The sequence below is a fragment of the Ochlerotatus camptorhynchus genome, unplaced genomic scaffold, assembly GCF_037179485.1.
Source record: "Ochlerotatus camptorhynchus isolate MF236.1 unplaced genomic scaffold, CSIRO-AGI_Acam_v1.1 ptg000070l, whole genome shotgun sequence".
In the NCBI taxonomy this organism is placed as follows: Eukaryota; Metazoa; Arthropoda; class Insecta; order Diptera; family Culicidae; genus Ochlerotatus; species Ochlerotatus camptorhynchus.
The window spans coordinates 3,957,373-3,985,342 of NW_027040560.1; the positions used below are offsets into that span (position 1 = coordinate 3,957,373).

General features: G+C 41.8%; 3 protein-coding genes across 3 annotated transcripts; 2 read left to right on the top strand and 1 right to left on the bottom strand.

Moving 5' to 3' along the window:
• Nucleotides 1–965: 965 nt before the first annotated feature.
• LOC135697448 (NADP-dependent malic enzyme-like) lies at nt 966–16,252 on the top strand. The gene is made up of 4 exons (XM_065217182.1): nt 966–1,310; nt 13,654–15,052; nt 15,116–15,410; nt 15,478–16,252. Exons 1-4 carry the CDS (start codon nt 1,291–1,293, stop codon nt 15,639–15,641), a joined length of 1,878 nt encoding a protein of 625 aa, XP_065073254.1. The 5' UTR covers nt 966–1,290; the 3' UTR covers nt 15,642–16,252.
• A 7,617-nt stretch (nt 16,253–23,869) lies between these two features.
• LOC135697354 (NADP-dependent malic enzyme-like) lies at nt 23,870–25,908 on the top strand. The gene is made up of 3 exons (XM_065216968.1): nt 23,870–23,889; nt 23,951–25,605; nt 25,663–25,908. Exons 1-3 carry the CDS (start codon nt 23,870–23,872, stop codon nt 25,824–25,826), a joined length of 1,839 nt encoding a protein of 612 aa, XP_065073040.1. The 3' UTR covers nt 25,827–25,908.
• On the bottom strand, nt 25,865–26,801 carry LOC135697286 (uridine diphosphate glucose pyrophosphatase NUDT14-like). Its single transcript, XM_065216910.1, has 2 exons — nt 26,466–26,801; nt 25,865–26,395 (listed from the first exon to the last, which is right to left on the bottom strand). The coding sequence occupies exons 1-2, from the start codon at nt 26,656–26,658 to the stop codon at nt 25,941–25,943; spliced, it is 648 nt and encodes a 215-aa protein (XP_065072982.1). The 5' UTR covers nt 26,659–26,801; the 3' UTR covers nt 25,865–25,940.
• Nucleotides 26,802–27,970: the final 1,169 nt, after the last annotated feature.

Sequence of the window (27,970 nt, forward strand, 5' to 3'; positions counted from 1 at the left end):
CTAACTCAAGCACGCGCTCCGATTTGTTGATTATGATTGCGAACGAATTTGATTCACCGCCATAAAATTTTGCCACCATCAGCAAACGATCAAATTCGCATGAAAACAGTCCCGTGACCTGTTGATGCCTTCTCAGGGTGGTTGTTTTTATTGAGTGACTTCACGCATTAGTCCAAATCAAACAAATTGCCACCGCTAGTGTGGATAGGCGACCGCTACTTTCTCGCAAATCTGAATAATTGCAAACGACAGCCAAACAATCTTCTAATAATATGTCCAATGATAGTCGGCCCAGCACCGCGTGGAATACATCCAAACCAAAGAGCAAACGGTTGGTTGAATCGGAGAAACACTCTGGCAAAAACAAACCACCTCGCGAAGTTCGCGAGCACGGCGAATAAAAACGCTATGGTGTGGTTTCAATTATCGAAGCACGCTCTGAGACAAAATAGGCACAGACCGACATTTTCGCCGCTTGCTTGGATGTCTGCCGAGAATCCATTCCTTTTCATTTTTTTTGCGCGGCTGCCAAACAGTGTAAACAATATATTGTGCGGCTCGAGAAGCGTGCTTATATCCAACTTTTTCAACCCCAAGTGGCCGGACACAGGGGGAAAGTCTTGAAGTCTCTTTCATCGACGGATGCTGCTAATAATCGTTCTGTGAATTTTAGCGAGATAAATAAAAACAAAAACAACGGTATTAAGTACTGTGATCGATAACAACCGAGATTACCATAGGAACCCTTGCACCATAGAAGCGAATCAGCTGACAGTTGCGAAACCGCATCGGACCGGTTCTGCAAACGTTGATGTTGTAGGTTATGATGGATACACATGGGCCCGTTCGGGAGCGTGAGAGACAATTCGCAGCCATCTTCTCTCCACGTCGTCGGTTTGGGAAACTCTTCTGAAACGGGGGAGAGTTTTCGCCCTTTGTCGAAGCCAACGAGCCAGCCTACTTGGAGCACAGCAGATGGTCTGCCAGTCAGACGGAAAGTAGTACGGTAGGAGTGAGTTAGGTCCGAGCTATTTTGGAGCAAAATTTTTGGGAATTTTGCTGGTGACCCTGAAGGTCCTGTGTCTCGCATGTGTTTGACGTTTTAGGTACGTTCGAAAGGTCTCAAATACGACGGGTTTCTTGATATCGCGGCGGTAGTTCGACGACGGCAGTGTAAGAAAACGAAAATCTACTTCGCGAGTGAGAGTGAAAGAAGTGCAAAAATTGGTGTCAGAACGAAGCAACCTGAAAAATTTTTAGAGGAAAACTTGGGCCCGACAGAAGCGAAAAATGCTAGCGAGACAAGTTATGTAAGTGTATTTAGGAAAATTAGTGGGTGAAAACCTTGAAACTGTGTCACTTTGTCCACCTAAGTTGGTACGATGTTACTAAATAATCTGATTGAGCATCTTTTCGGGGACAGATTTTTGCCAGACAACTGATTGGATTGCAATGTCTGGGTGTGCGTGCCGGTGGAAAATTACTGGAGTCAGCAACCACGAAGCACATCAATCGAAATGGGTCAGCAGAAGCCCCAGTGGATTTATCAATTTAAAAAAAATCCCCAACGGAATCATCACGGGTTTATTACAATATCAAAACCGAGTGGGTAAAAAAAAAGCCGTAGCAGGTGGTGACGTAATGGTAGAAAAGTATTCGATTCGAGTGTATGTGCTCGTTGGCTTTTCCTAGTGCGGGAGCGAGCGAATTTCCTTGGAGAGAACGTCGAGGCATGCGCACACTCCTCACGACTCGTGTCACACATGATGCGTCTCCATCGTCGTCACATGCAGCTCGAACCACTTCAAGCACTTTGTTTGTTTGTATACAGTTTATCATCCGACCTTAGAATGAAAACAATCAAGCTTCATCCACTGTAATATAAAGAAAATGCTTGACTCATCATAATAAACCAGGATGTGAGTCATGTGCAGGTTCCGCTGATGTCAGAATGGATCAAATTTCTGCTAACTGAAATGGGCACCAATTAAGGAGAGGAGTGACCTATTTTTATTCTCACGGACACTCCATCGTCGCCTACTTTGATTCGTTGGGGCGAAGCTTTGACCTTGACGTAATCAATGACGTTTACTTACAAACGCCTACTCGGTTGTATCGGTGCGTATGCGCGCGCTGTTAGTGCGTTTGTTTGTTTTTGTTTTTATATGTTTGAAATTCGGATGTGATATCTCTATATAAATGCACTCTAGCGATAGCGAATCGTGACCACCAACAGAGTGATAATGTGTCGACCAAACAGTAGCTGTGACAAGCTTGAAACGGTATTAGTTGGCATCACGAGCGGAAGTTTACGGCGATTACAATTCGACAGTGGATAATAAATATTTATTGACTGTTTAACTGACACATGTGGTGCTGTCGTAGTATGGTGTCATTTAGATGAAATTAAATAACAGGAATCCCCAGAATAGCCCGGATGCAACCACCCGCCGTTATTTTTCCGGTTGTCGTCAAACCGATTGAGCTGATTTCTTATAGGTGAAGAATTACAATCATGAAATGGCAGTTTACCAGGATCTCCCGTTGGCTCTAACAAAAGGGCTGCTGCTGAAAAAGGACGACGCAACATCAGAACCTGCCAAAGTAGACATCGATACAGAAGAAGAAGCGGAAGTATGACGAAGTCAGTCCAGATAACTCTTCAAACCAGCTAGTGCCAACATCACCTGCACTGGAGCCTGCTTCGCTGTTCACTCCGAAGCTAGACAACATTGGCGATTTCAGCACTCGTTGGTTGACCAATTCTACTGCCACCGCTCGCTGCTGCTACCGCCGAAATAGTTCATATCTAACTGATATGAATGAACTCACACCTTGCCTTCCAAACAATTGGTCATAAACAACGGCTGAAAATGACAGCTGCAGCTCTGCTCGTGATCCAAATTCACAGTAGTAAGAACGAACTCACACTTATGGGTTCATGTTTCACGAATTTATGATTTCATTTTGAATTTTATAGCGTTACGATTTTTTGGTTGCACTGAACGGCGTGAACTATGTTCATGGATTTATGATTTCATTCTTGAAAATCGGGAACAAAGCCATGGATTCAGATGGGTTATCATTTTATGGAATCATGATTCTTTGTTCTCGAATAACGGAACGGTTTTATTTTGCGTGCACTATTTTTTCAGTATTCAGCTCATTTTCATACTGGCGGAAGAACCAACCAGTTGGAAACTAACGATTTTAAATTGGCTCACTACTTGACCAGCCTATTGGTCCCAAGCAAGTCGATTAACGTACCCCAATCTAGTATGAATTCCAGTACTACACTATGTTTGTTTTGATTCGCTATGAAAGTTTGACAGACAAAAAGGAGGGGTTCGTGGATTTTTCTATGTTTCGAGGGGTGCATCGATTAGCTTGGGACCGAAGATAGTACCAGAGCTGAGCCAAAAAGTTGAGCTCGTTTCTTCGGGACCTTCTGGTCTTAGAGTTACCTCTATGGTAGAACTGGCAGTTTATTCTCACGTCATATGAATTTCTGCTTTGTTTATGTTTAAATTCTGCACCATTAACACCAGATCACTCACACACTCTAGATTTCTAGCTGTCAATTCCACTGAGAAACGTCTCTTGGATCACCTTATACGAACCTTTATGTAAACCACGCTAAGAGCAACCGTACCAATGAGTAAATAAGGCACATTTACGAACCTTCACCATAACGCTACTTGCGTACCGGGGGTTGCTATTCAGGTGGGGGAAATAGCAATCCGCACCTTGGGAAGTAGTGAGTTCATAAATTTAGCAACCCGGTAGCAACGCATCAGACGGTTGCTATTTTGAATAAACGTCAAAAGTTTGTTTTGCCAGTGTGGAAAACGGTAACTTAAATTATGACTCTGATAGCAACGACCGGTGTAGAGAGGAGTGATTAAGCCAGAATGGAAACGCTGTGCGTAAGTAAAATAGTGCCGCAAATGGCAACGACTGGTACGGTTGCTCTAAGTCATCGTCATGCCACACGCTATTTCAAAACTACCCAAATTTGGGTACAATCCACCCATATCTGTCAAAACTGAACCTACCCAAAAATGGGTAAACTGTGTTGGGAGTGACAAGTTGACAAATGAACAACATTGACATGAATCCGATCGACGTTGTTCATTTGTCAACTTGTCACTCCCAACACAGTTTACCCATTTTTGGGTAGGTTCAGTTTTGACAGATATGGGTGGATTGTACCCAAATTTGGGTAGTTTTTAAATAGAGTGTAGCTCGTGGCTCGTAAAGGGTGTATTCGATAAAAATGGCACACCGAAAATCTTCTGTAACTGAGAAACAATATGACGGAAAATTGATACTAATTGTATAAAACACAAGTAAATTTTTCCAGAAATTAGCTAGGATAAAATATTGAAAAACGTGTAAATTGTTAGTGAACAAATCCGGAGAACTGCGAGATAAGGGCGTAATCGCTTTTTTGCGTTGCGATGCATTGCGTTGCGTGTGTAACGGAGTAATTCGTAAATTACATATTGGAAACTGTCATGGATCAACTTTAACGTTTTTATTCTGATTGGTTAAGGAAAACTATTTGGGAGTGAATAGTTCTCCAATCAAAGTTCAGAACAGGAAAAGCATGACAATTAGCATTGCCGGCCACGCCCAATCGCCCAATGACACAAACAGGCAAATGCATGACTCCTCTATCATTTGGAAAAGTTTGTTTGTGAGATTGAGCTTTAATTCGCGAGAAATCGGTGATTGGCGTGTTTGTTTACAAAAGCAATTACGCCAAATCTCAAAGTTCTCCCGAAATGTAATGTTGCATTGAAATACTTTAAATCGTGTTAAATTTAAATGTTAGTACACAGTCTGGAAGACGCAGTGCCAGAGTCTCACCGGCCGAATCAACTCGCGACCAACGCCCAAATCAAAACTGACAACTGCGTCTAACAGAGACCACAGCACACTTCGATTGCATTTCTGAAACACAACCACAACGCACAAACACGACTACGACAACATTTGACAAGCGCTTTTCGTCCGGGAGGTGAAACGCCAGCACATAGCAAGCAAGGGGATGAAAAAAATACTCAAACAGTTAGTGTTGTTTACTTGCTAGATTCAAATTTTTAAACAACATCAATATTTTGAAATTGAGGCTGTGTGTTTTGACGTAGGACTACGTCTTTGATTTCTATATGGGGGTACACTTTGTGAAAACCGAAAATGGAACATGTAACAAATTAAGAAAGATTTTGAATGTTAATAACTCAGCTGCCCCTGGTCTAATTTCAATAATTTTATCACCAATCGATCAGAAATATGGCTACGCATCGATAACAATGCTTCCGAATGTTGATTTTCAACAAGAAACTATTGAAAAACTGATAAATATACAGCATTGTCCAAAAGCGTCGAATTAACTAACAAATCCACCAATTACCTACATGCATATGCTGCTTCCCCAGCACAGTCGTCAGAGAGTAGTAAGTAGACGAAACAAGTCGAAGTGGCATTCGCCTCCGATCCTCGGACGCGAGCGAATAGGGAGGATGGAATTGCGTAATATTTTGCTCACTCATCGCCATATTCAGAACCAAACGCAAATTCTTCGAGATAACCACCATCCTTCGTCTGGCTCGCCGTGGCGGTGTCTGACGTATCTCCGGTCTGATTTACGAGGTGTGCTGAAGGTGTTCCTGGAAAATGAGGTCCGATATGCTGTCACCTACACTAAACACGCCAAGCGTAAGTGGCCATGGATGTCCTCTTCAATAAAACGGCCCTTTTCAGGGCCATCAAGCTTACATCAGTTAAGAGTTGGAATAGAATTTATCTGTGCCTGTTTGTCCATATTCAGAACCACAAGCCCCCAACGACCACACAAAATGCTCTCCAGAGTTGTAATCTTGTAACCAAACTTGGAAGCAGGGGTGCAAGTGATTTTCATTGATTCTCTTAATCAACTTTCTCTTTGAAAAAAATTACTACAAATTTGGTACGCCTACAATTTAAAAACGGAAATAGTTGAGATAATAGATAATTGATCAATTAAAAGAACTAAATGCTCTTCACATTTATTCTGTCCACTAGCGGTCCTACGTCAAGCTTCCGTTCATGCCCCTAGGCACAGACCCTTCTACTTTTTCTTCCTCTGATTTATTAATTTTTAATTTAATACCTGTGATGCTTGTAAAATGCCGCGAAGCTTTTGAATCAATGTTGAAAAGTGAATAATAGACACGCGTGTGAAATCGCTTCAATTCTTCCTAGAATTTCCTTGTGATTAAGCTCCGAAATGTCTTAAAACTTTGTTCAGAATTATTTCAGAGTTCTCTTTAAATTATCCAGAAATGCTTTTTGAAACTGAAAGTATCCTCGGAAATCAAAGGTAATCTTCCATTTAATTCCACTTAATTAATTTTGGTTTCCATGACAGATACGTATTTCGACTACAATGTGCAGTCTTCATCAGTGTCATTCCCACTAAAGACTTATCAAAAACCTAACCCCCTCCCTAACTCCCGTAGGTAAAAATGTCAAGATCACAGGTATAAAAATGAAACTATAACGTTTCGAATCGGAACCTTACTGCTTACTCCATAAGCAAACAATTTGTAGATCATCCAAACAGGGACGATTAATCCGAGTTGGAGCTTACCACCATTTCCAAAGTTCTAAGTTCATTTCAAAATTTCCTAGGAGTTATTTTTAGAATTCATTCTAAAATCTGCTCAAAATTTCTTCGAAATCCAAATCTCGATGAACATTGTAAATTGTCCTATCTGCTTTGATCGGTTCGCTTCATCAACTTTCTCTTTTCATAACCACTGCTATGCAAACAGATTTCGCGCTAATAGTTTGATAAAGAAGGTTCTTATATAGCGTCCAAAACGTCAAATACAACAAGAAAAGGTTTTGCAGCTGAGTTATTGACGAAATTTGAAATTCACTTAAGGTACGTTTAGAATATCTGATTTGTTTGATGCAATGTTCTGATTCGTTCACACTTTTTCGGCAGGATTATTAGATTTGACGTTTGATTTGTCGAACGAAATAGGTTTGCGTTTAATTTTCATTCGACTCATCCAGCAAAATAGCCGCAAGTTAGGTGAAAATATTGATTTTTTTTTCTAAAATTTCACTAATTTGAACCGCCAAAGAACGCTTGTTTCGTGTGGCATGGTCAACAAAAAAGTGTTTATATAATACGAAGCATGTATTGTATAAGAATGAGCATGCCAGACAGCAGGTCTGAGAGCCTACTAAGATTTTTTTTTTCAGATCTTCAGAGAGGTTCGGAGATCTACTAAGAAATTTGTTGAGCTTTAGTTTAGGTCGTATATTTTGAGAACAGAACTAAAAACACATTAAAAGAAATTTGCAGAAATTCATAAAAAAAAAAATCACAACAGAGATCGTAGATCTTCAGATAAATGTTCAAAGAAATTATCAAAAAAAAAAAGCAAGTGAATCAAGATCAGTTTGTAAAACTATAGGCAAAGTTTTGCAAATCTTCAGGGGGCATGACGCATAACGTCAGACAAGTCCAAGAATAAACAGTAAAATATAAAGTATTTCACAGAAGTTTGGAGATCTACTGAAAAAATATGCAACATCAGAAAAGGTCTTAGATCTTCAGAACAAAGCTACAGAATTTTTAAAAAAATTACAGAACTTCTGAAAAATTACAAGAATTGTCATAGATCTTCAGATAAATGTGAAGATCTTCAAGAAAGTGTGCAGATTTTCTGATACATTTTTAGAATCTAAGAAATTTTAATGGATCTTCAGTAAAACTTGCGGAACTTCAGGGAAGTTCGGCGATTAAAAAAAATATATATATATATTTATACGAGTTCAGGGAAATTTGAGAGAGACATTTAAAACTTCAAGAAAGCTCAAATATTTTCAGATAAATTTTGAGAACTTCAGGTAATTTAGAAGATCTTCAGGGAAATTTTCAGATCTTCAGGGTAGCCCGAGAGCCTACAGAATAATTTACTAAACTTCAGAAAAGTTTGCAGATGTACTGAGAAATTTATTGAGCCTCGTGGTTTTTTTCTTCTAGATCTTGAGACCAAAGATAGTATCAGAGCTGAGCCAAAAAGGTTGTGCACGTTTCTTCGGAACCTACTAGTCTTAGAGTTACCTTTATGATAGAACTACGGAGCTTCAGACAACTTTACAGAACTTTAAAGATATTTTCAGGAATTTTTCAGAAAGTTTCACAGTGCCAGAAAAATGTGAGATCTTCATAAAAATTCGTTACATGTCAGAAAAGTACCTCAATTCCAAAAACAAATGGCAGCGAAGTACAAAAGTACAAGATTTTGCAGAACTCCATAGAAGTTGGAAATATATAGATCTGAAGAACTTTAGAGAAGTCTGTAGAGCATCAGAAAGTTCGTACGTTTTTAGAAAAAAAAATGCAAAACTTCAGCAAAACTCACAGAACTTCGGGAAATCTTCGATCTTTAGAAGTATTTCCACAACTTCAGAGAAATTCGTAAATTTTCAGATAAATTTTTAAAACTTCAGCGAAGATCAAACATTTTCAGATAATTTGTAGAGCTTTGGGGAATTTTAAAGAATTTTCGATAAATCTGCAGAACTTTATGGAAATCCAAGAATCCACAAAGAAATTTACAGAGCTTAAGAAAAGTTTGGAGATCTACTGAGAAATTTATTGAACATAAGGGCAGTTCGTGGATCTTTAGAGCAGAAATACAGTACATCAGAATACTTTACAGCATCTGTAAGAAATTTTAGGATCTTTGGAAAATTTCAGAGGGTAGATCGTAAATCTACTGAAAAATCTGCAGATGTTTAAATAAATTTTCAGAATTTTATTTTGGTTCTTGGATTTTAAGAGAAATTTACAGAACTTCATGTAAGTTCGCCGATCTTTAGAAGTATTTGCGCAACTTCATTAAAATTAGTAAAGATGTTCAGAGATATTTGCAGAATCATGAAAATCTACAGAGAAAATTGCAGAACTTTCGAGAAGTTCGTAAATTATTAGAAATTTGGCAAACATTGTGGTGCCGAGTACGGGCCTCGCATATGTATGCTACGTTAGAGTTAGTACCTGGAGTCGACCCATAGGTTCAGGTGTGTGCATAAGAAGTGGAATAAAACTATGTTGTTGGATTAAGCAGTAAAACTGTGTTAATTATTAATTATACAATTGAGAGTATTACAAACATAAGAGATAATTTTTGACCTTTGAGGATCTTAAATATTCAAGGATTCAGGAACTTTGTACATTTTTAGGAAAATATGCAGAACTTCTGAAGAACACACAGATCTTCAAAGACGTCTGTAGAACTACCGAGAAATTTTGTTGATCTTTTAATATATTTTACCGGAGTGTAGAAACAAAACTTCAAGGACGTCCGAAGGTCTTCAAAGAAATATGCAGAATTGAGTTCTTAACAGAAATTTTCAGAACTCAACAAATCAGTAGATCTTCAGAGAACTTTTCCCACTAGCTTGTCGAAAGTTAGTATCAACATCCTGTCGAAGTTTTGAAATCCATTTTCATCTTCATATCGCAGCTCTTGAAGGACAAGATGAGCCAGGTCCCTGCCAGTGTTCGTCCTGAGCAACCATTTCCTACTCCACAAAGTTCATCTTCTCCTTCTCATTTTATTTAAAATAATAAAAGCAAATACGCTTGCCGAAGCTAGAGCAATTTTCCGGTCATAATGGAAGTATTTACTTTTGATTCCTGATACTTCTTCTTCTTCTTCTTCATTCCTTTATCTAACGTCGGTCTCTGTTCCGCAATATAGTGCCAATAACCGACGGACATCGATTGCCATCCATTTACGGCAATCGAATGTGCAGGAAGGCAGCTTCCACACCTGCGTAGGATATCGCACCCATTCAACAGCACATGGGCCGGGACCAACGGCTTTACTTCCCTTCCGAAGGAAGACGTGACCAGAGATTTTTATGCCGCAGAAAAATCCCACCAACCTCGGCTGGGATTGAACCCAGACCCATTGGGGTGTGAGAAAGCAGTCACGCTTACCACTACACCACCGGCGCCGGCGATTCCTGATACAGTTTTGTTTTGAAATCTAAATTGACAGTTCTTTTGGCATGTGCAAGCAGTGTGAACACCAGCAAACAGGGGGGTTCGACAATAAGTGTCGAAAGTAAATTTGAGCAGATTTTTCATTGCGGCGGCGGTCAAAATCAGACCATGAAATCAGATAGTCTAAACGGACCTTAAGTTCTTGAAAATGACTGTATCCTGAGGCCGTTCGCAATGCTGAGTTTAAACATTGTTTTAAACTACTCGACAATTCTATAATTTGAAACTGTCAAAAATAAAACTGCAACACATCAGCGCAACGCACAGTTTTAAAAGATGTTTGTAATCATCATGTTCCATAAACTTTACTATTCTCTATGAAGTTCTCCGTTTTTTTTTTTGTGAAGCTCTTCGAAACATCTTTAAATACATCCAAAGAAATTTGAAACATAGTTCCATTCGTGTTTCAAACTCGCTCAGAAATAAAACAGAATAGTCGAGCAGTTGCAAATCTGGTGCAAAATAGTGCTCGAATAATGAAACTGCAACTCAGCATTGCGAGAGGTGCGTTTCTGGTCTAGTTTCAAATTGAAACAGTCCTTATAAAATACAACAGCACAGCGAACATACCTTACCAACATAGCTAAGGGGGAGGCCCCTTAGCTCAGTCGGTAAAGGCGCAGCTACAAAGCAAGACCATGCTGGAGGTGGCTGGGTTCAATTCCCGGTTCGGTCTAGGAATTTTTCGGATTGGAAAATTTCTCGACTTCCCTGGGCATTAGACTGATGCAAAATTTGAAATTTTTGCTCCACAGCGCTTAAACGGTCCCAAATTGGGTCCTTCTCAGCCTCCCAAAATTTGAACTACTTTAGTAAGAAACTGACTTGGCACAAACCATTTCATGTTTATATGGGAATTACTATGGGAAAACTTATGTTTTTGTTCATATCTATCTAAAAATTCACCACATCATCATGCTTTTAAAAATGATAACAGTGATTGTAGAAAATTTTCTCAGCTACAACTTTGTTGAAAACTACTTTTCAATTAAATGTAAGGAACAAAAGTTATTAATGATTCAAGTCACTGATGTCTAATGATTATGCTCATTCAACTGTTCAGCAAGCAAAATTGGTGTTTCTGGGGCGTTGAATAGGTCAAAAAAATCATGGCTACTATGTCTCACTGCAGAATACAGTGTTGCCCACAGAACAGCTGCTTGATCATGCCATAAGATTATCAATCTATTAAATAATTAATAGCAATTTAGTTTGACATTTGGCTGAAAAACGATATTCCGCAAAGTTGTAGCTTAGAAAATTTCCCGTAAGAATAGTTACATAAATTTTTGAAAAAGCAATATGAAAAATGGATAGAAGACAATGAACAACAATTTTGGTTTTCCCATAGTAATTTCCATATAAACTTCGAATAGTTTGTGCCAAGTCTGTTTCTTATCAAATGAGTTTAAATTTTGGGAGGCTAATCAGGACCTGAAGTGAAACCGTTTGAGCACTGTGGAGCGAAAATTTCAAATTTTGCATCAGTCTACTGGGCATAGAAGTATGATTGGACCGATTGGACTTGCCACACAATTATACCAATGCAAAAATGGTACAGGCATCGAAAGCTCTCAATTAATAACTGTGGAAGTGAATCTAGAACACTAAGTTGAGAGCACGCAATAAGCTAATATGCGATATGCAATAAGCTTGAAATGCGAAGAAGAAGAAGAAGAAGAAGAAGAAGAAGAAGAATAAGAAGAAGATTGCGAACGGCATGACAATCTAGTCCAGTTTATACCGAAGGTTCGAGGTAGGCCGTGCGTTGGAACTGACGTGTGTTTTGATTGCTGCTGCTTATTTTCCGAGATTTTTACTTAGTGTTTACTGAAAATTTATAGCGAATTCGTTTATTATCAGAAACCGAACTTTTGGTCAGTGTGAACCTCAACCTGAGCTAGGTTTTTAAAACAAACGGGCAAACTGCCGTTTGTCAGAAATCAAGCAGACCCAATCTTGATACCCGATCCAGGTTGGAACTGATTAATAAACGATTTCGCTATTAGTGTGAAAAGTGTATTGGATTTTGCACTCCCGGAAACTTTTTCAATAATTTCGCGTGTGATTGGTTATTTATAAAATTAGAACCGACAGAGTTTTTAAGATTACCGCTAGTGAACAAACCGGTCGGAGACGGAGTTTGGTGGGATCTATCTGATTGTAAATAAATTATAAATGCCTATTTCCAAATACCTCCTACTAAACACGTGCCGGATTGTGCTGGAATTGTGTTTGCAGTACCGTTATCCATATGATAACGGTAGTGTTTACATGCGAGGCTTATTGTATGTGAAAGTGGCCTCGGAATGGACATGAACTACCAGGCATTCTGAAATGTGTTGCTGGATCTGCAGTAGAGCTATCACTTTCTAACTCCCGGACTAAAGTTGCTTTCAATTGTCAATTCAAGGATTATAATAATCATATTTCTTCCATATTACCACTGCCGGTCAGTGGGTGTTGAAATGAATACACATACGCATACACAAAGGGGACGTCATTAATTTTCTAAAATTCAAAACCGAGTACATAAAAATGCGTTTATGCATTCTGCTTGAATTTAGTTAAACAGCTTTAAAAATGAGGGTCGAAATATTAAAGAACGTTCTGCTGTAGACGTCGGTAATAATTCGACAGTAAGCATGCATAAGGGCCTATACGCGATGATCGATTCTCTTCGTCGATTTTCTCTTTTGTTAATAACTCGCTAGATTTAACGTTTCTCGGTGCGTTTGCTGTTGCTTTTGCTAGCCAATACAACCTGTTACTACTCTGCATTGAACAAATTCTAGAAAATTGTTTCGCCTAGCTGTAGCAATGCAAAGAGAAAATCGATGAAGAGAATCGATCATCGCGTATTCACCCTTATGAATGCTCACTGTCGAATTAATAAGTGTTAAGACTACACTGAAAAAAGTTTTCACTTAGCTTCTATTAGGCACGCACATAATATTTTTCCAATAACAAAAATAATGACATTTATCTGAATATCACAAAGCATAAGAAATTCTATATGAGAAATCATATACACATAACGTTCAGGTGATTTAATGGTGCAATTTCCAAGTTATATGAAATTCACATGGATACTTTTATCTGGTTACGTGATTTATTTTATGAGTGTAGATACGTACTGTTGTACCGCTATGCCTATAATCAAAGGGAAGGATAAATGCTGCCTAAAATAATCATCTTACAACAACACCGGTTTAAAATCAAATCATGTCATCAAAACCAAACCCAAAACGAGTCAATCCGCCTCAGTAAGTCGCCTGTTGACCTCGAACTTGCCCTACACTGCTTGTAAAGCACATTAGCACATACAAATATTCGATTAGCTCATCGTCAAAGTGCCCTATTTTTACCCCCCATCTTCCCACTCGGTTCAATTCAATCAGGGCGATAAATTTAGATCTTATTTGGCCCACATCACGTTGTACGAACATTGTTGCTGCGAATTCAACTACAATCTCGTATGCCAAACAGGTGGCAGCAGAGTGACACCATTTAAGCCGTGTATATATCTAGTTCGTTATCTAAATTGGCCTTCCCGTTTATTATCATTGCAGAGCAAGTGGCGCGTCGACTGCCCTGAAGACGATCTCGGCTGCCACTGCGTCGCCAAAGAAGTCCCTAACGAAGGCCGCGATCACTGCCGCCGTCCAGAAGCAGCAAACGCGGGACTACCATGAAGTTACCGGCGACATCATCGTTCCGTCGATGGTGCAAGGTATCGACCATCTGCGTGACCCTCGGTTGAACAAGGGCCTAGCTTTCACCCTGGAGGAGCGACAGACACTGGGCATCCATGGACTGCAACCGGCGCGGTTCAAGTCCCAGGAGGAGCAACTGGAACTGTGCCGAATTTCGATCTCACGCTACCAGGAGGATCTCAACAGGTACCTGTACCTGGTCGATCTCCAGGACCGTAATGAGAAGCTGTTCTTCCGGTTGATCTCCGAGGATGTCGAGAAGATGATGCCGATCGTGTACACGCCCACCGTGGGTTTGGCCTGTCAGAAGTTTGGGTTGATCTACCGTCGACCTCGCGGTTTGTTCGTCACGATCAACGATCGCGGATTCGTGTACGAAGTTCTGCGCAATTGGCCGGAACATGACGTGCGGGCAATTGTCGTGACAGACGGAGAGCGTATTCTCGGTTTGGGAGATTTGGGAGCTTGCGGAATGGGTATTCCGGTTGGTAAGCTCGCTTTGTATACTGCCCTGGCTGGCATTCCACCACACCAGTGTCTGCCAATTGTGATTGATGTTGGCACCAATAACCAGACCCTGTTGGAGGACCCCTTGTATGTTGGGCTTAGGCAGAAGCGCGTTGAAGGCAAGGAGTACGACGAGTTTATCGATGAATTCATGGAGGCGGTCGTGAAACGATACGGTCAGAATACGTTGATCCAGTTCGAGGACTTTGGTAATCATAATGCGTTCCGGTTTTTGGACAAATATCGTGACACGTACTGTACGTTCAATGACGATATCCAGGGAACGGCTTCGGTTGCAGTAGCTGGTCTACTGGCTTCGAAGCGGGTTACGGGAAAGAAGATCTCGGAGAATAGCTTCGTGTTCCTGGGAGCTGGAGAAGCTGCCATCGGTATTGCGGATTTGGTGGTTAAGGCTATGCAAGCGGAAGGGTGTGGACTGCAGGAAGCTCGTGACAAGATCTGGTTGTTTGACATTGATGGTCTGTTGGCCAAGGGACGTCCGGAAGGCCGACTGGGTGGCCACAAGGCATTCTACGCCAAGGATCACCGTGTAATGAAGGTCTTTGCCGATGTCGTCAAGGAAGTTAAGCCGTCGGTTCTGATTGGTGCTTCGGCTGCAGGAGGTGCCTTTACGCCGGAGATTCTGCAAACCATGGGCAAAAACAATGAACGCCCGATCATCTTTGCCTTGTCGAACCCGACTTCCAAGGCCGAATGTACCGCGCAAGCTGCCTACGAGAATACTGAGGTAAAAAAGGGTGAAATTTTAATGGATCGAATTCAAATTTATATCAAATTCTTTTTATTTCAGGGTCGATGCATTTTCTCATCGGGATCTCCATTCCCACCGGTGCAATACGGTGGTAAGACGTTCCACCCCGGTCAAGGCAACAATGCCTACATCTTCCCTGGCGTTGCACTGGGTGTGATCGTCACTGGAACGCACCACATCCCAGAGGATATTTTCCTGATCGCTGCCCAATCCGTTGCGGACCATGTTTCGCAGGCAGATCTAGACAAGGGCTCACTCTACCCACCGCTGGGCTCCATTCAAGAATGTTCGCTTAACATTGCCGTCGGAGTGACCAAGTATGCCTATGAGAAAGGTTCGTTCGTCTGCCGCTCTCCTGTAGGTTCTGATTCAAACATTTGACACGTTAATTCCCATTCTAGGACTGGCTTCGACATATCCCGAGCCACAGGACAAGCTGGCCTACATCAAGTCCCATTTGTACAACTTCAACTACGAATGTGCCATGCCCGTGACCTGGAAGTGGCCCCCACAGCAGGAAGTCACCCCAACCCGCCCCATCACCCCAACCAAGCTGCAGGCATAGGAGCGAACGCCGATCTAAGCGCAGCCAGTATTTATTTCTTTCATCCATCTACACTGTATCCTGTTCCTTTCTCAATCCTTATTTATTGCCTACATCTACCAGACGGATGAAAGCAGGTTATCTCAAGCTGTCATAGCTAAAAATGACTACTTTTAGCTAGCTCAAATGAAGCAAACATGATTTTCCTTGATTTTTTTTATCAACCTAACTCATTCGTAACTACGTTCAATGTGATACCAATGCCGATTAACATTAACCCACTAGAATAGAATTCGTTCTCAATGGTAGCCGAAAAATCCTCTACCAAATATAAATTGATTGATTGATTGATGTTCCTCAATGAAGCAAAAGCAGCCCTGACTAAATAGGAGTTTGAAATTTATAAGCACTGCAATAGAACCAAGCAACCCGTTACGAGCAAACAGCACTTTTCAATAGTAGGCCGACCACACAGTAGGCGCGTAGATAAGTTATAAACGGTGCCAGCGAAATGGAAGCTGCACAACAGTGTTATCAAATTTTAACAATTGACGAAACGTCAATTCATTCTTGTTTTTAATTCGTACTGAAACCAACTAGGACATTTATGTTAAGAGAAAGAAAGAGAAAATGTGGAAAAATAGAAAGGTTGAACCATTCAACCAGCCCCGATTTGTGACTACAATAAAATTGTGTTACCTTAGCTTTGGGTTGTGAGTTTTCTTTTGGTGGTGGAAGGGATGATCACACGGTATTGATTATGAGTTGAAGATTGTGGCCACGAAGCTCATCGATGTATTGAAGTAATGAAATTGGTTTGTTAGCGGAATGCTTAACAGCAGAGGAATCTGTACCTGTCGCTTAGAAGGAGATTGTAGGATCGCTTTGCGAGTCTTACATTCCCGAAAATTGGATTTGTGGTTTTCACCACAATTTGAACATTTAATTTTTTTAGGGTCTTCCTTCACAGGACAGTCGTCTTTTGCGTGAGACGAATCACCACAATTCATGCATTTAGCTGGCATGTAGCAATTTTTGGTTCTGTGTCCCCATCCCTGGCAACTGAGGTGAAGTGTTACCACTTCACTCAGACATGAAGCATAAGGCTAGCTTTTTTCTAAGGCCTTAAAGGTTGTTTGTTCACTAGACTTGAAGTGAACTAAATAAAAATCATTAGAAATCCCGTTGCGTGAATCGTCAGGAAGGGACTTCATTTTTATTTTGATTACATGGACTGGCACAACTCCAAGTAATTTTGCCAGTTCATCTTTGATCTGATCCAGGGTTTCAACACTAGGCAGACATTTCAAGACAACCTTGTACAGACGTTCAGTTTTGGTGTCGTAAGTAAAAAAATTGTGTTGCTTATCATTAAGATACTGGAGAAGACGTTTGAATCCGTTCAACGTCCGACGACCAATTTCTAGTGAAGACACGAAGATCAAAAGTTCCGTGCGAAGAGAATGGAAATCGGAAGTGGTTATCACAATAGGGGGAATCTTTTCCTTCTTGGCATTAAGCCGGGAAAGTTTACTAGAATTTTTCCTAGATGATAGATCATTCTCATCATCTGTGAGCAAATCAAATTGATTGCTCAAATTAATTTCATCAGAAGGGGAATCAAGAGATTGCCCTTTTGCGCTTAGGTGCCATGGCGGCAGTAAATTTTTATCCAAATTGACTTCCAAGCAGAGTACTATAAGAATCTGAAGGATTGAAGAGGAATTTTTCAAATCGATATCCAAGAAGGATTACCTCGGGTAGGGTCCAAACAAGGATCGAAGAGGAACAAGAGTCGAACAAGGTAGAACATTTACAGGTATATTGAGCAATGAAAAGGGCTGTTTAAATTTGTTGTAGCTTTAGGTAGTAGTAAAACTTCCTTCTGCAAAAAGCAAATAGATCCACTCGGAAAGGGAGCGCGATGCGAACTGTCGCATTATCAGACAATGAATCAGTTGACACCATCGAAAAAGCTTTCTTATTAGCAAGACGAAGCGCTTATAATCGAAAGGATCTTAATTTAGCCAAATTATTGGGTAAATTTAGCCAAATTATTGGGTATATTGGGTACTGTCAAATCAGCCTACTGATCATCTTGTATGAAACTGGTTCCAAACGTAAACAAACGCTGTAGGTTTCTTATGGCTTGTTTACGTTTGGCACCAGTTATGCGAGGTAGGCGACGATTGTTCGTATTTGACAGCCACCTCCCCCCCTTGATTGGAATAACTTCCAATCTTGGCTATAGATACTAAAGATTCCATAGATAAGCGGAGGCAAAGTATAATGTAGCCAAACGAACTGTCAGTTATTGTAGCCAAACGAGCATGACGTCATCATAGTGTTGTTTGAGGGAGAAGTATTGTAATATTATGAGCACAAAACGCTTTCCACACTCCACATTTCGATTTATTTCGCGGACAACGGAAGAACGAAAGATGAAGCAAACCATTCCTCGGTTCATTGTTGCAAAGATTTGCTTTGCACTTCAATTTGAACTTTTGCGCACGAAACAAAACAAAACTGCCCAACGAAGAGTTCTATGATGGCATGAACTTTTTTCACGGATGCCAGTAAGATCATTTGTTTTTCAGAGTTGCCAAAACAACCTTTTGTGCCTCCGCTTATCTATGGAGTCTATAGTATCTATAATCGACACCAGTGTTGAAGAACGGAAGCCTTGGTGTGACGCGTTCAGCTGGTAGATCGCTCATGACCTCTTCGAGAGCAGTGGGTTTGCAGCGAAATCACTTTAGACAATCATGAACTACCTTCCGCGCCAGGTTGCGTACTCGCAGTCATGCTTGGCATACACAGTTTTGCTCACGAGCTGCTCATTTGTTAATAACTTTGCACAGAGTTGACGAAACATAGTTCTGTTTGAAGCAGTCGATACAATAGAGTTTAAGCTTTTTATAAATATGTTAAAAAAATGCAGATTTTAATTCTAGTAATAAACTGCATTTGATTTTGCGTTGCAGAAATGAAGTGAGAAATGCCTGCTCGGACTTTAAGTGTAAAAAATCATTGGTGTTGATTCAAATGATATGATTTACCTACTCCTTGCATGTTTACAGTAAACTATGATCCTAATCTATCAATTACTTTAAAGAAAACTAACTTTCAACAACTGAGTGTTGTTGAAAGTTAGTTTTCTTTAACCGGCGCCGACTGGCTTGACTTGTCCATCGGAACGAATGGCTCGTATAGATCGTTCGGAAAAAAACTCGGCATGAGGGAAGCGAACGAGAGTGTAGGTTGCTTGGTTGAGACACGATCTGTGCCGAGCGTTTTCTCCTCAACTTAAGCTGCGTAGCAGCGGTCCTTGGCGTTTAACGGGGGGATGAGCAAGGCTCCTTTATCAGAACCCACACCCCCGGCGACGATGGTGACGAATCACCGAACCAACTACTCGCCGTAGATGGTCCCGGTAGTCACCGCAGTGCACTACCCAGGTGAACGCTCCTTCGGTTCGGCCTGCTTCGTCCCTCCTTGGCTCTTAACTGCGGTGGCGACACTGGCTTTAATGGCTGAGCCACCGCAGTGAGGACGGTGGGTGTTCGGGGATCCTTGGGGTTTAGCCAGGAAGCGGAAAGATCCTCGAAATTTAGCTTCCCTTGGCGGCGATCCGACACCCTTCACTTCAGCTCCCGAACCACGGCACTTTTCGAGGAAACAACGTCACTTCCACTCGACGATGCTGGGAATTATCCCTCCAGGGAACACACGCCACGAAAACGGCACTCCAACTTCACGTTTTCACTAAAACGGACGGGGCAAATAACACGCGTCGTATTCCAACCGTGGTTCGTTACTTTCTCCTCCTTTTCCGTACTAGCTGATAATCACCGTTCTCCTGCAACCGCGGTCTAATGTTCTGCTGCTTATGTTTTTCGCCTTCTTTTGCAGCGGGAGGAGAAACGGGACCTAACTTTATTCAAGACGCGAGACAATTTAAAACGATCATTTTCACACTATATTCTAATCCTAAAAACATGCCTACACGAATAAAATCTACTATGAAAATAACAAATTAAAATATTTACAAATAAAGCAGTGGTGAGTATGTTGCCGAGCGTGCGACCAAAACAAAAACAAATCATTACAGACAAGGCACACGCTCGTGGCAAACACGTTAAAAGGGTGGGTTATTAATTGTCACCCTATAGACGAGGGTTACAATAGAAATCCCTTCATTTGATCCTGTCGGTTAGCAGGCTTGCAATTATGGCTAAATCTTCGTAAGTAATGATGAAGTTTGATTCTAATGTAACGTTTGGTTATGTTGTCATTGGATGTATTCTGATGTCAAATTTTACATCGTCAAGACGTTTGATTCTGATGTAACGTTTGAGGCTAATGTATTTTTATGTACTTGGACGTCACACTGAAGTCTGAATACATTAAGGGTACAGCCATACACGTTAAAATTGAATGTATTGAAGATGTCTGCTGATGTTTCCTACATTACAATTTCTATTCGGGAGGCCAGCAGACGAAATAGCGATGATCGTATGACTGAGTATGGGGTTTGGAGGTTGGAGCTGAACGGGCGATCGATCGTTCCTCGAGGTCCTCGGACAGAAATTTATCGTCAGCCGTACGAATGTGTGATGGCCAAAACCTTGAAGTTTGTCTGAGCTAGGTTGGACCATGCCACCAGATATCCAGATCCTTTAATTGTGTAGGTAGCATTCTACGGGAGATTATGTCCGCCGGAATTTCTAGTCCAGCAACGTGTCCCCAATTGCCACGCGTAGTGATATGCTGTATTTCGGAGACCCTGTTTGCTACAAACGTCTTTCATCGTGATGGTGTTCCAGCTAACCAATGTAGTAAGATGGTGAAGTCAACCCAGTAGAAGCACTTTAGATCCATATTAAAACTGTGCTGGAGTTTCTGGAAGAGGTGGCTGAGAAGCAATGCACCAGAAAGTTCCAGACGTGGAAGACTTATCTTCTTTTGATTTTTGCTGTTTCCCAGCGGAGCGACCTTTGATTTGGAGGTGAGGAAGTGTACGGATATTTCTCCACTGGGTGACACCACACGGAGATAGATGTAGGCACCGTATGCTCGTATGAATCCATCTGGCTCTATGACGACTGGTTGTGGAATTGGTATCACCCAACGTGGAACACCGATTGTTTCTACCGCTGTTAATTCGTTCCAAAACTGCACCCAGCGTTGTTGGAGCTCTTCTTCCAATGGTTCGTCCCAAGTCTTCTTGTTCGCCCAGAATTTCTGCATGAAGCACTTGGCAAGTACAATGACGGGCCCTACGAGTCCCAGAGGGTCGTACAGGCGAGCGGAATCTGAAAGGTAGATTCCATTTTGGTACGTGGAACCCGAGTTCGTCAGAGGCGGAGGTCCACTTGAATCCCAGAGTTTTGACGGAAGGTCGAGTACCGAGCGTTCGTCTCGAAGATGTGCTGGGATGTGACCGAGTATTTCCGGTGAGTTTGAAGCCCATTTACAAAGACTGAACCCAGCTGATTGGAGAAGCTGAAGCAGTTGACTGCATAGCACCTTTCCTTCTTGCACATCGTGGCGAGATAGGGTGTGGCAGAGGTCCCGTAGGTGACTGTTTTGAGCTGGAAGATTCGGATAGGTCCATCAGGTTTGTCTAGCCACAGAATTTGCTGGAGAAGGCAGTCGAGAAAATATACCCAGATCTGACGGTACATTTCTTCTACGTCGGAAATTATGGCGTATCTCGGCACACGAAATCGCATGGTGATGCAGACAAGGTCCTCTTGCACTACCGGTCCCACCATCAAAGCGTCGTTCAGAGAGATTTCAGTATCGGTGGCACAAGACGCGTTGAACACAACACGAAGTTTAGTGGTGAGACTGTCCGGACGTACGATGCAATGATGCGCAGGGTAGAAGGAAGTGGACGTGGACAACATCAGTTACTTCTTCCATGTGCCCCAAGTGGAGATATTCTTGTATGGACTCCGAGTAAGCTGATTTGAGCAAAAGGTTCGCTTCGAGGCGGCGACTTAGCGAAAGGAGCCGGTGTTTAGTGATAGGGTACGAGTTTACAAGCTGTTGTAGGACCTCAGGCTTTTTTGGCAGAGTAACCACGAAACGACCACTATGGTCTCTAGTCGTAGTAGCAGCAAAATGAGCTTCGCAGGACGATTCTCTATCTATCTATCTATCTCCCAAAATCTGGCTAACTGATCGAACTCTACCGCTTGAGTACTGCACACATGAGCAACCACATTTGGCGGTTGGTTCAATCCAACTCTTCCTGAGACGACCCAGCCGAGCAAGGGTTTCTGCAGCACCGGTTTTCATGGACCCAGTTTCAAGAAACCTTCTAGGAGAAGATCGTAGTAAATCTCCATTCCGATCATCATGTCTACAGATGTTGGCTCGTGGAACTTTGGATCTGCAAAGACGATTTTTTTTTATTTCGCTGAGGATATGGAACTTCAAGTCTACACTGAAATCGGTGCAATGGGAACGAATGCTGAGGAGGACAGAGTGAGTAGACACAGTCGTAGATCTCCCGATGCCACCGATGATATGATGATCCTTAATCTTTCGAGTATGCAACCGTTGAACGAGATGTTCGGAGATAACATTGAGCTGCAAGGCCGGATCAAGCAGAGCTCTGGCCCACAGTAGGAATCGTTGGAATCGATGATCTTCACTAAAGCTTCGGAACACCTTGAGCGCTTCTGCGTTTGTTTGGAATTGGGTGGACTTTGAATTGGCTTTGAAGCTTGTAGTTGGCTTGGATTGTGATTACTATTTTGTTGGTGAAGCATTGTGTGGTGTTTTTGGCCACAAACACGACACGCACTGGATGGACAGCTTTTAACCTGGTGATCAGGAGAAAGGCAATTGATACAGAGAGCCTTCCGTTTCACTAGCTCATACCTTTCTGAGACGACATGCATCGCACTTGAAGACAGAGTGAAATATCTGCTTGCAAAATGGGCAAGGTTTCGATGAGGAACTTACGACCGAATGGATGTTACTAATTTTCGGTTTTTGCGTTCGACCGGACGGTGGGGTATCGGAGTTGTGAGATTTCGCAGGTGAGGTTGACTGGAGGACCATGGCATGACTTCTCAACAACTTGATGAGATTTTTGTATTCCGGAACATAGGTTGACTTATATTGATTCTCCCACTGCTTCAGGGTGGATGAATCCAGGCGAGAGTAGACCATGTGTGCCAATAGAACACTCCATCTCTCACTGTCTATTTCCATCTTTTGAAACATCTTCAGGTTGCGTTCAAAACCATCTATCAGTCGCACTAGTGAGTCATAGCATTCCCGTTTGACAGGTTCTATCGAGAAAAGCGAATCTAGGTACGTTTTGACCACTAGCTTTTTGTTGGCAAAATCGATCGACTCCACGATACGTTTGCCTTCATTCGTCAGAGATCCTACAAGGTTGGAATGTTTGTCAACGTCAGGCAAATTATACCCCGTTCACATTACAGCGTATATCACGTAATATAGGCTGTCTTGCAATGAGCACTCATACATAGGATTTCCAGTGAAAACTAGATGTATGAGTGTTCATTGCAAGACAGCGTCTATCACGTGATATACGCTGTAATGTGAACAGGGTATTAGGGTTTGAATGCGTAATACCCCGTTCACATTACAGCCTATCACCCCTATTCTGTATTTCGTTTCGAACGAAATTCTCATACAAAAAAATATTTTTTTGTATGAGAATTTCGTTCGAAAGAAATACAGAATAGGGGTGTATATCACGTAATATAGGCTGTCTTGCAATGAGCACTCATACATAGGATTTCCAGTGAAAACTAGATGTATGAGTGCTCATTGCAAGGCAGCGTATATCACGTGATAATGATGTAAGACTCTTGAACGAGTCTCGATAGGATAGCCAATCTGTAATTATGCCATCGAAGAAAGGCAGTTTGACTTCAGGGAGCTTTATTCTCGATAGGATCGGGTTAGTATTTGGGTAAGCCGAGCCAGATGCAACGGCTGGAGGAATTAGGAGATTTGCTTTGCGATCAGCTGCTGCTAGAAACCCAATCATCTTGACGTAGTTTTTCTCAAATACATGATTATAAGGTTATAACATTGCTAGATTTGGGACCTGGACATATTTAATTAAAAACGAATTCAACAAAGTAGCCACATTTTCCAGAACATAGGCTCGAAGTTTCAGAACAAACCTCTTTCTATTATGAACAGCAACATACAGAATATAGACAACGACTAAATTTTCGTAACTCATTCAAACAATGCCTTTCGGGATGCTTCTGTAAGTAAAATTATCCCTTGTAAATCCTCTTCAGCAATCTAAAATTTCAATTCCATCGCAGCTCAAGATCATCTCGCCGGATTTCCACGTTGTTCGCCCAGAAAACAAGAATCCCCTTTCAGAGCACCCATCGATTCTACTACGAAACGAACGGAAGCATCATCACGCCGAGTCAGGTCCGAGGTATCGACCATCTGCGGGACGCTCGGTTGAACAAGGGCCTCGCCTTCACTCTGGAAGAGCGCCAGTCGCTCGGAATCCATGGACTGCTCCCGGCCAGGATCAAAACCCTCGCTGAACAGCTGCAAATTTGCCGGCTGAGCTTCTCCGGCTACCAGGATGATCTGAACAAGTACGTCTACATGGTCGAGCTGCACGATCGCAACGAGAAACTCTTCTACCGACTGCTCACCGAGGACATCGAGGAGATGATGCCGATTGTGTACACGCCGACGGTGGGTTTGGCTTGTCAGAAATTTGGACTGATTTTCCGAAGAGCACGTGGTCTGTTTGTAACTATTAACGACCGCGGGCACGTGTACGAAGTTTTGAGGAACTGGCCCGAGCCGGATGTGAGGGCAATCGTTGTGACGGATGGAGAACGAATTCTCGGGCTAGGTGATTTGGGGGCTTGCGGAATGGGAATCCCCGTGGGAAAGTTGGCACTTTATACGGCGCTGGCCGGGGTTCAGCCTCACCAGTGTTTGCCGGTGATGATCGACGTGGGGACGAATAACGAAGAGTTTTTGAATGATCCTTTATATATTGGTTTGAGACAGAGGAGGGTGAGGGGTGAAGAGTATGACGAGTTAATCGATGAGTTCATGGCAGCGGTAGTGAAGCGATACGGACAGAATACGTTGGTTCAGTTTGAGGATTTTGGGAATAAGAATGCGTTCAAATTTTTGGATAAATACAGGGACATGTACTGTACGTTCAACGACGATATTCAAGGGACGGCGTCAATTGTGGTGGCAGGACTGATGGCGGCGCAGAAAGTCGTTCAGAAGAAGATCTCCGAGCATAGATTTTTATTTTTTGGAGCAGGGGAAGCAGCGGTTGGAATCGCTGATCTGCTGGTACAAGCGATGGAAGATGAAGGTATTTCTTCGGAGGAAGCCCGCGACCGAATGTGGATGTTCGACAAGCATGGATTGTTGGTGAAAAGCAGACCGGAAGCAGATCTCGAAGGCCATAAAGCTTGTTACGCAAGAGATCACTGTCCAACAGACAACTTTGTAGAGGTTGTCAAGGAAGTTAAACCGTCAACGCTCATTGGTGCTTCGGCTGCAGTAGGAGCTTTCAATCAAGAAGTGCTTAGATGCATGGCCGAAACTAACGATCATCCGATCATATTTGCCCTTTCCAATCCGACAACAGTTGCGGAATGTACAGCTCAGCAAGCGTACGATCATACGGAAGGTCGGTGTCTTTTTGCTTCTGGATCGCCATTCCCTGCAGTGCAGTTTCACGGGAAAACATTTTTTACTGGTCAAGGAAACAATGCATACATCTTTCCGGGAGTAGCCCTAGGAGTGATCGCCTCCGGAATTCATCACATCTCGGATGACATTTTTCTCGCTGCAGCAAAAGTCGTCGCGGGAAAAGTTTCAGACGAAGATCTGTCCAAGGGATTGCTGTACCCTCCGCTGAGTAGCATCAAGCAATGTTCGATGGATATTGCTCTTGAAGTGATTGAGTATGCGTACAAAAAAGGTTTGACTTCAAAGTAAATGGTCTTAATTGTCAGTTTACTGATATGATGATTTTTAGGAATAGCATCCCGATATCCAGAACCGAAGGACAAACTGGCGTTTGTCAAGTCCCATCAGTACAGCTTCTGCTACGAGAGATCTCTTCCCGCCACATGGCCCTGGCCAAAGGAGCATTGTAAACCATTGGTAACAATCTGTGACTCATGCTCGAACGATTCATGAAAAATATATTTTGCATACATTCTTTGAGAATCTTTTTTTTTTTTATTATTATTCGTCAAACAATTAGATAACAAATCAAAAATCTAAAACGAATTAGGATGAATCACTGGATCTCTAGGCCTTTGTAACCTTCGGCGTTCGATTGGTCAGGAACCAAAGAACTCCGAAGAGGAATGCAGGTGGACTAGTTAGCACGCTTCCCTTTTCCATGAGCTTCCAAGCATCTTCCACGCTGTACTCAACAACTTCGATGATCTCATCGCCGACTCCTCCACCAGCTGTGCTTATTTTATCGTCGTCAGTAACTTCCACATAGAACATCACCTGCAGCGACCCGGACGTTCCAACGCCAGACCTATAGCTTATAATCTCCTCAAGCCTATCGACTGGCACATCATATCCACACTCTTCCAGCACTTCCTCCCTCGCAATTTCTGCCAGCGAAATTGGCTTATCCACAATCCCGGCACACAGCTCCAACGTCACAGCCAAACTGGGAGGATACTTCTTCATGTCAATACTTCGCCCATCCGCTCCGGCCTCCGCACTGACCAACCCATGATAGACGGCTTGCAAAGCGACAAATAATAAAATCATTTAATCGAATTAAGGCACTTGGTAAATCAATCATCAACAAACCTGGACGGAACTGCTTCACCAGCACCAGCTTTTGACGGGTGACATTCCAGATGACGACCGAAACCGAATCGTGCACCTTCAGCAGATCCCAGGACTTTTGCTTCCCATTCTGGGTGAAGTGAAAGCGGAACGGTTTCACGTACGGAGAATCCGCTGGCAGTGGCCCGTAGTATACGTTGCTGATGTCATCCATCGTCGTTCCTCGGCTGAAGTGTTTGTAACCAGAGGCAACAGCAGCACCAATCCAAGTAGGCTTATTTAGTTCTCGCAGAACTAACACGGAAACCGACCTTGGCGAGGCGATACCAGCAAGAGACTGACGGTTCAAGGTTTTGATTATTGACATAATAACCTATCCCCTTGCTGTGCGGTGGTTGCTGGATTTTAGAACAGTTTGGGACATGGTGGTTGGAAGGAAAAGTGGGCTTGAGTTGGTGGATGAGGATTTGTGGGGGTGATTCTAAAATATATTGGTAAATTCGATCAATTTGGGACGGTCGATAAAGATCTGAAGATTGGGCATATTTATGCTGGAAATTAATTGGAACTAGAAAATAAACCTTAGTTCAACATTGTCTAACAGAGTCTAATTAGAAATATATTTTATTTTTATTTTCAACTGTTATAAATACAAAATTCAAGACATCACTAGGCAAATTCATCCAAGGCTCAAACCACATGGAACGCACGGCCGTTGAATCCAACTCTTTTTTGTGTTCTTTAATCATAGATAGAGTAAATATTTACTCAAATATGAATTAAAAACTATTATAACAAATTATTTTAAATTTTCAGTGAAGATAGTTTAGTCCGCAACGTACAAATGTATTTTTTATGAAGTTCTGAGAGGTGCTTTATCTCTAGTAACTGTAATAAGAACAGTATGCTGTCTAAAAAAATGTTGTACAGTCTCAAATTTGAAATCAATGGAATATGCAAGGATATTTCGTCATTGTTGCAATTGACTTATGGAACTAAACCATTTTGTTTTGCCAAATATTATTTTTACAAAATATTGTGCAGTCGGTCATAAATTACACTTAATAATTTAGACCCACTTTGAGTTACAAAAAAAAAAATACAAACGGTACCATAGCAAGTTTATTTTAAATGTTTCTATATGTAAAATTTAATTTAAAATTCACCAAATGAAACACAGCCACACAGATAGAATCCAACATCTGTTCGATTTTGACGTTCTGGTTCTATGGGAGTTTAGGTATTTTAAGCATAACTATTCAAGTCGACGTATCTTATTTTGTAAACAATCTCTACAATCGACGATTTTTGGCAACTGCAAACTCACTCACACCAGCTAGCAAGCGAAAGTTTCCCCTACCTGATAATGGTGTTTGTTTGCGTGGGTGAGTTAGCAGTTAAGACAAATCGTCAATTGAAGAGATTGTTTATAAAAGCAGATATGTCGATTTGAACAGTTACGCTTGATTTGTTTAGGCCGCTACTATACTGAGAGCGAAGAGGCACGCAAATCGAATGTTAGGAAT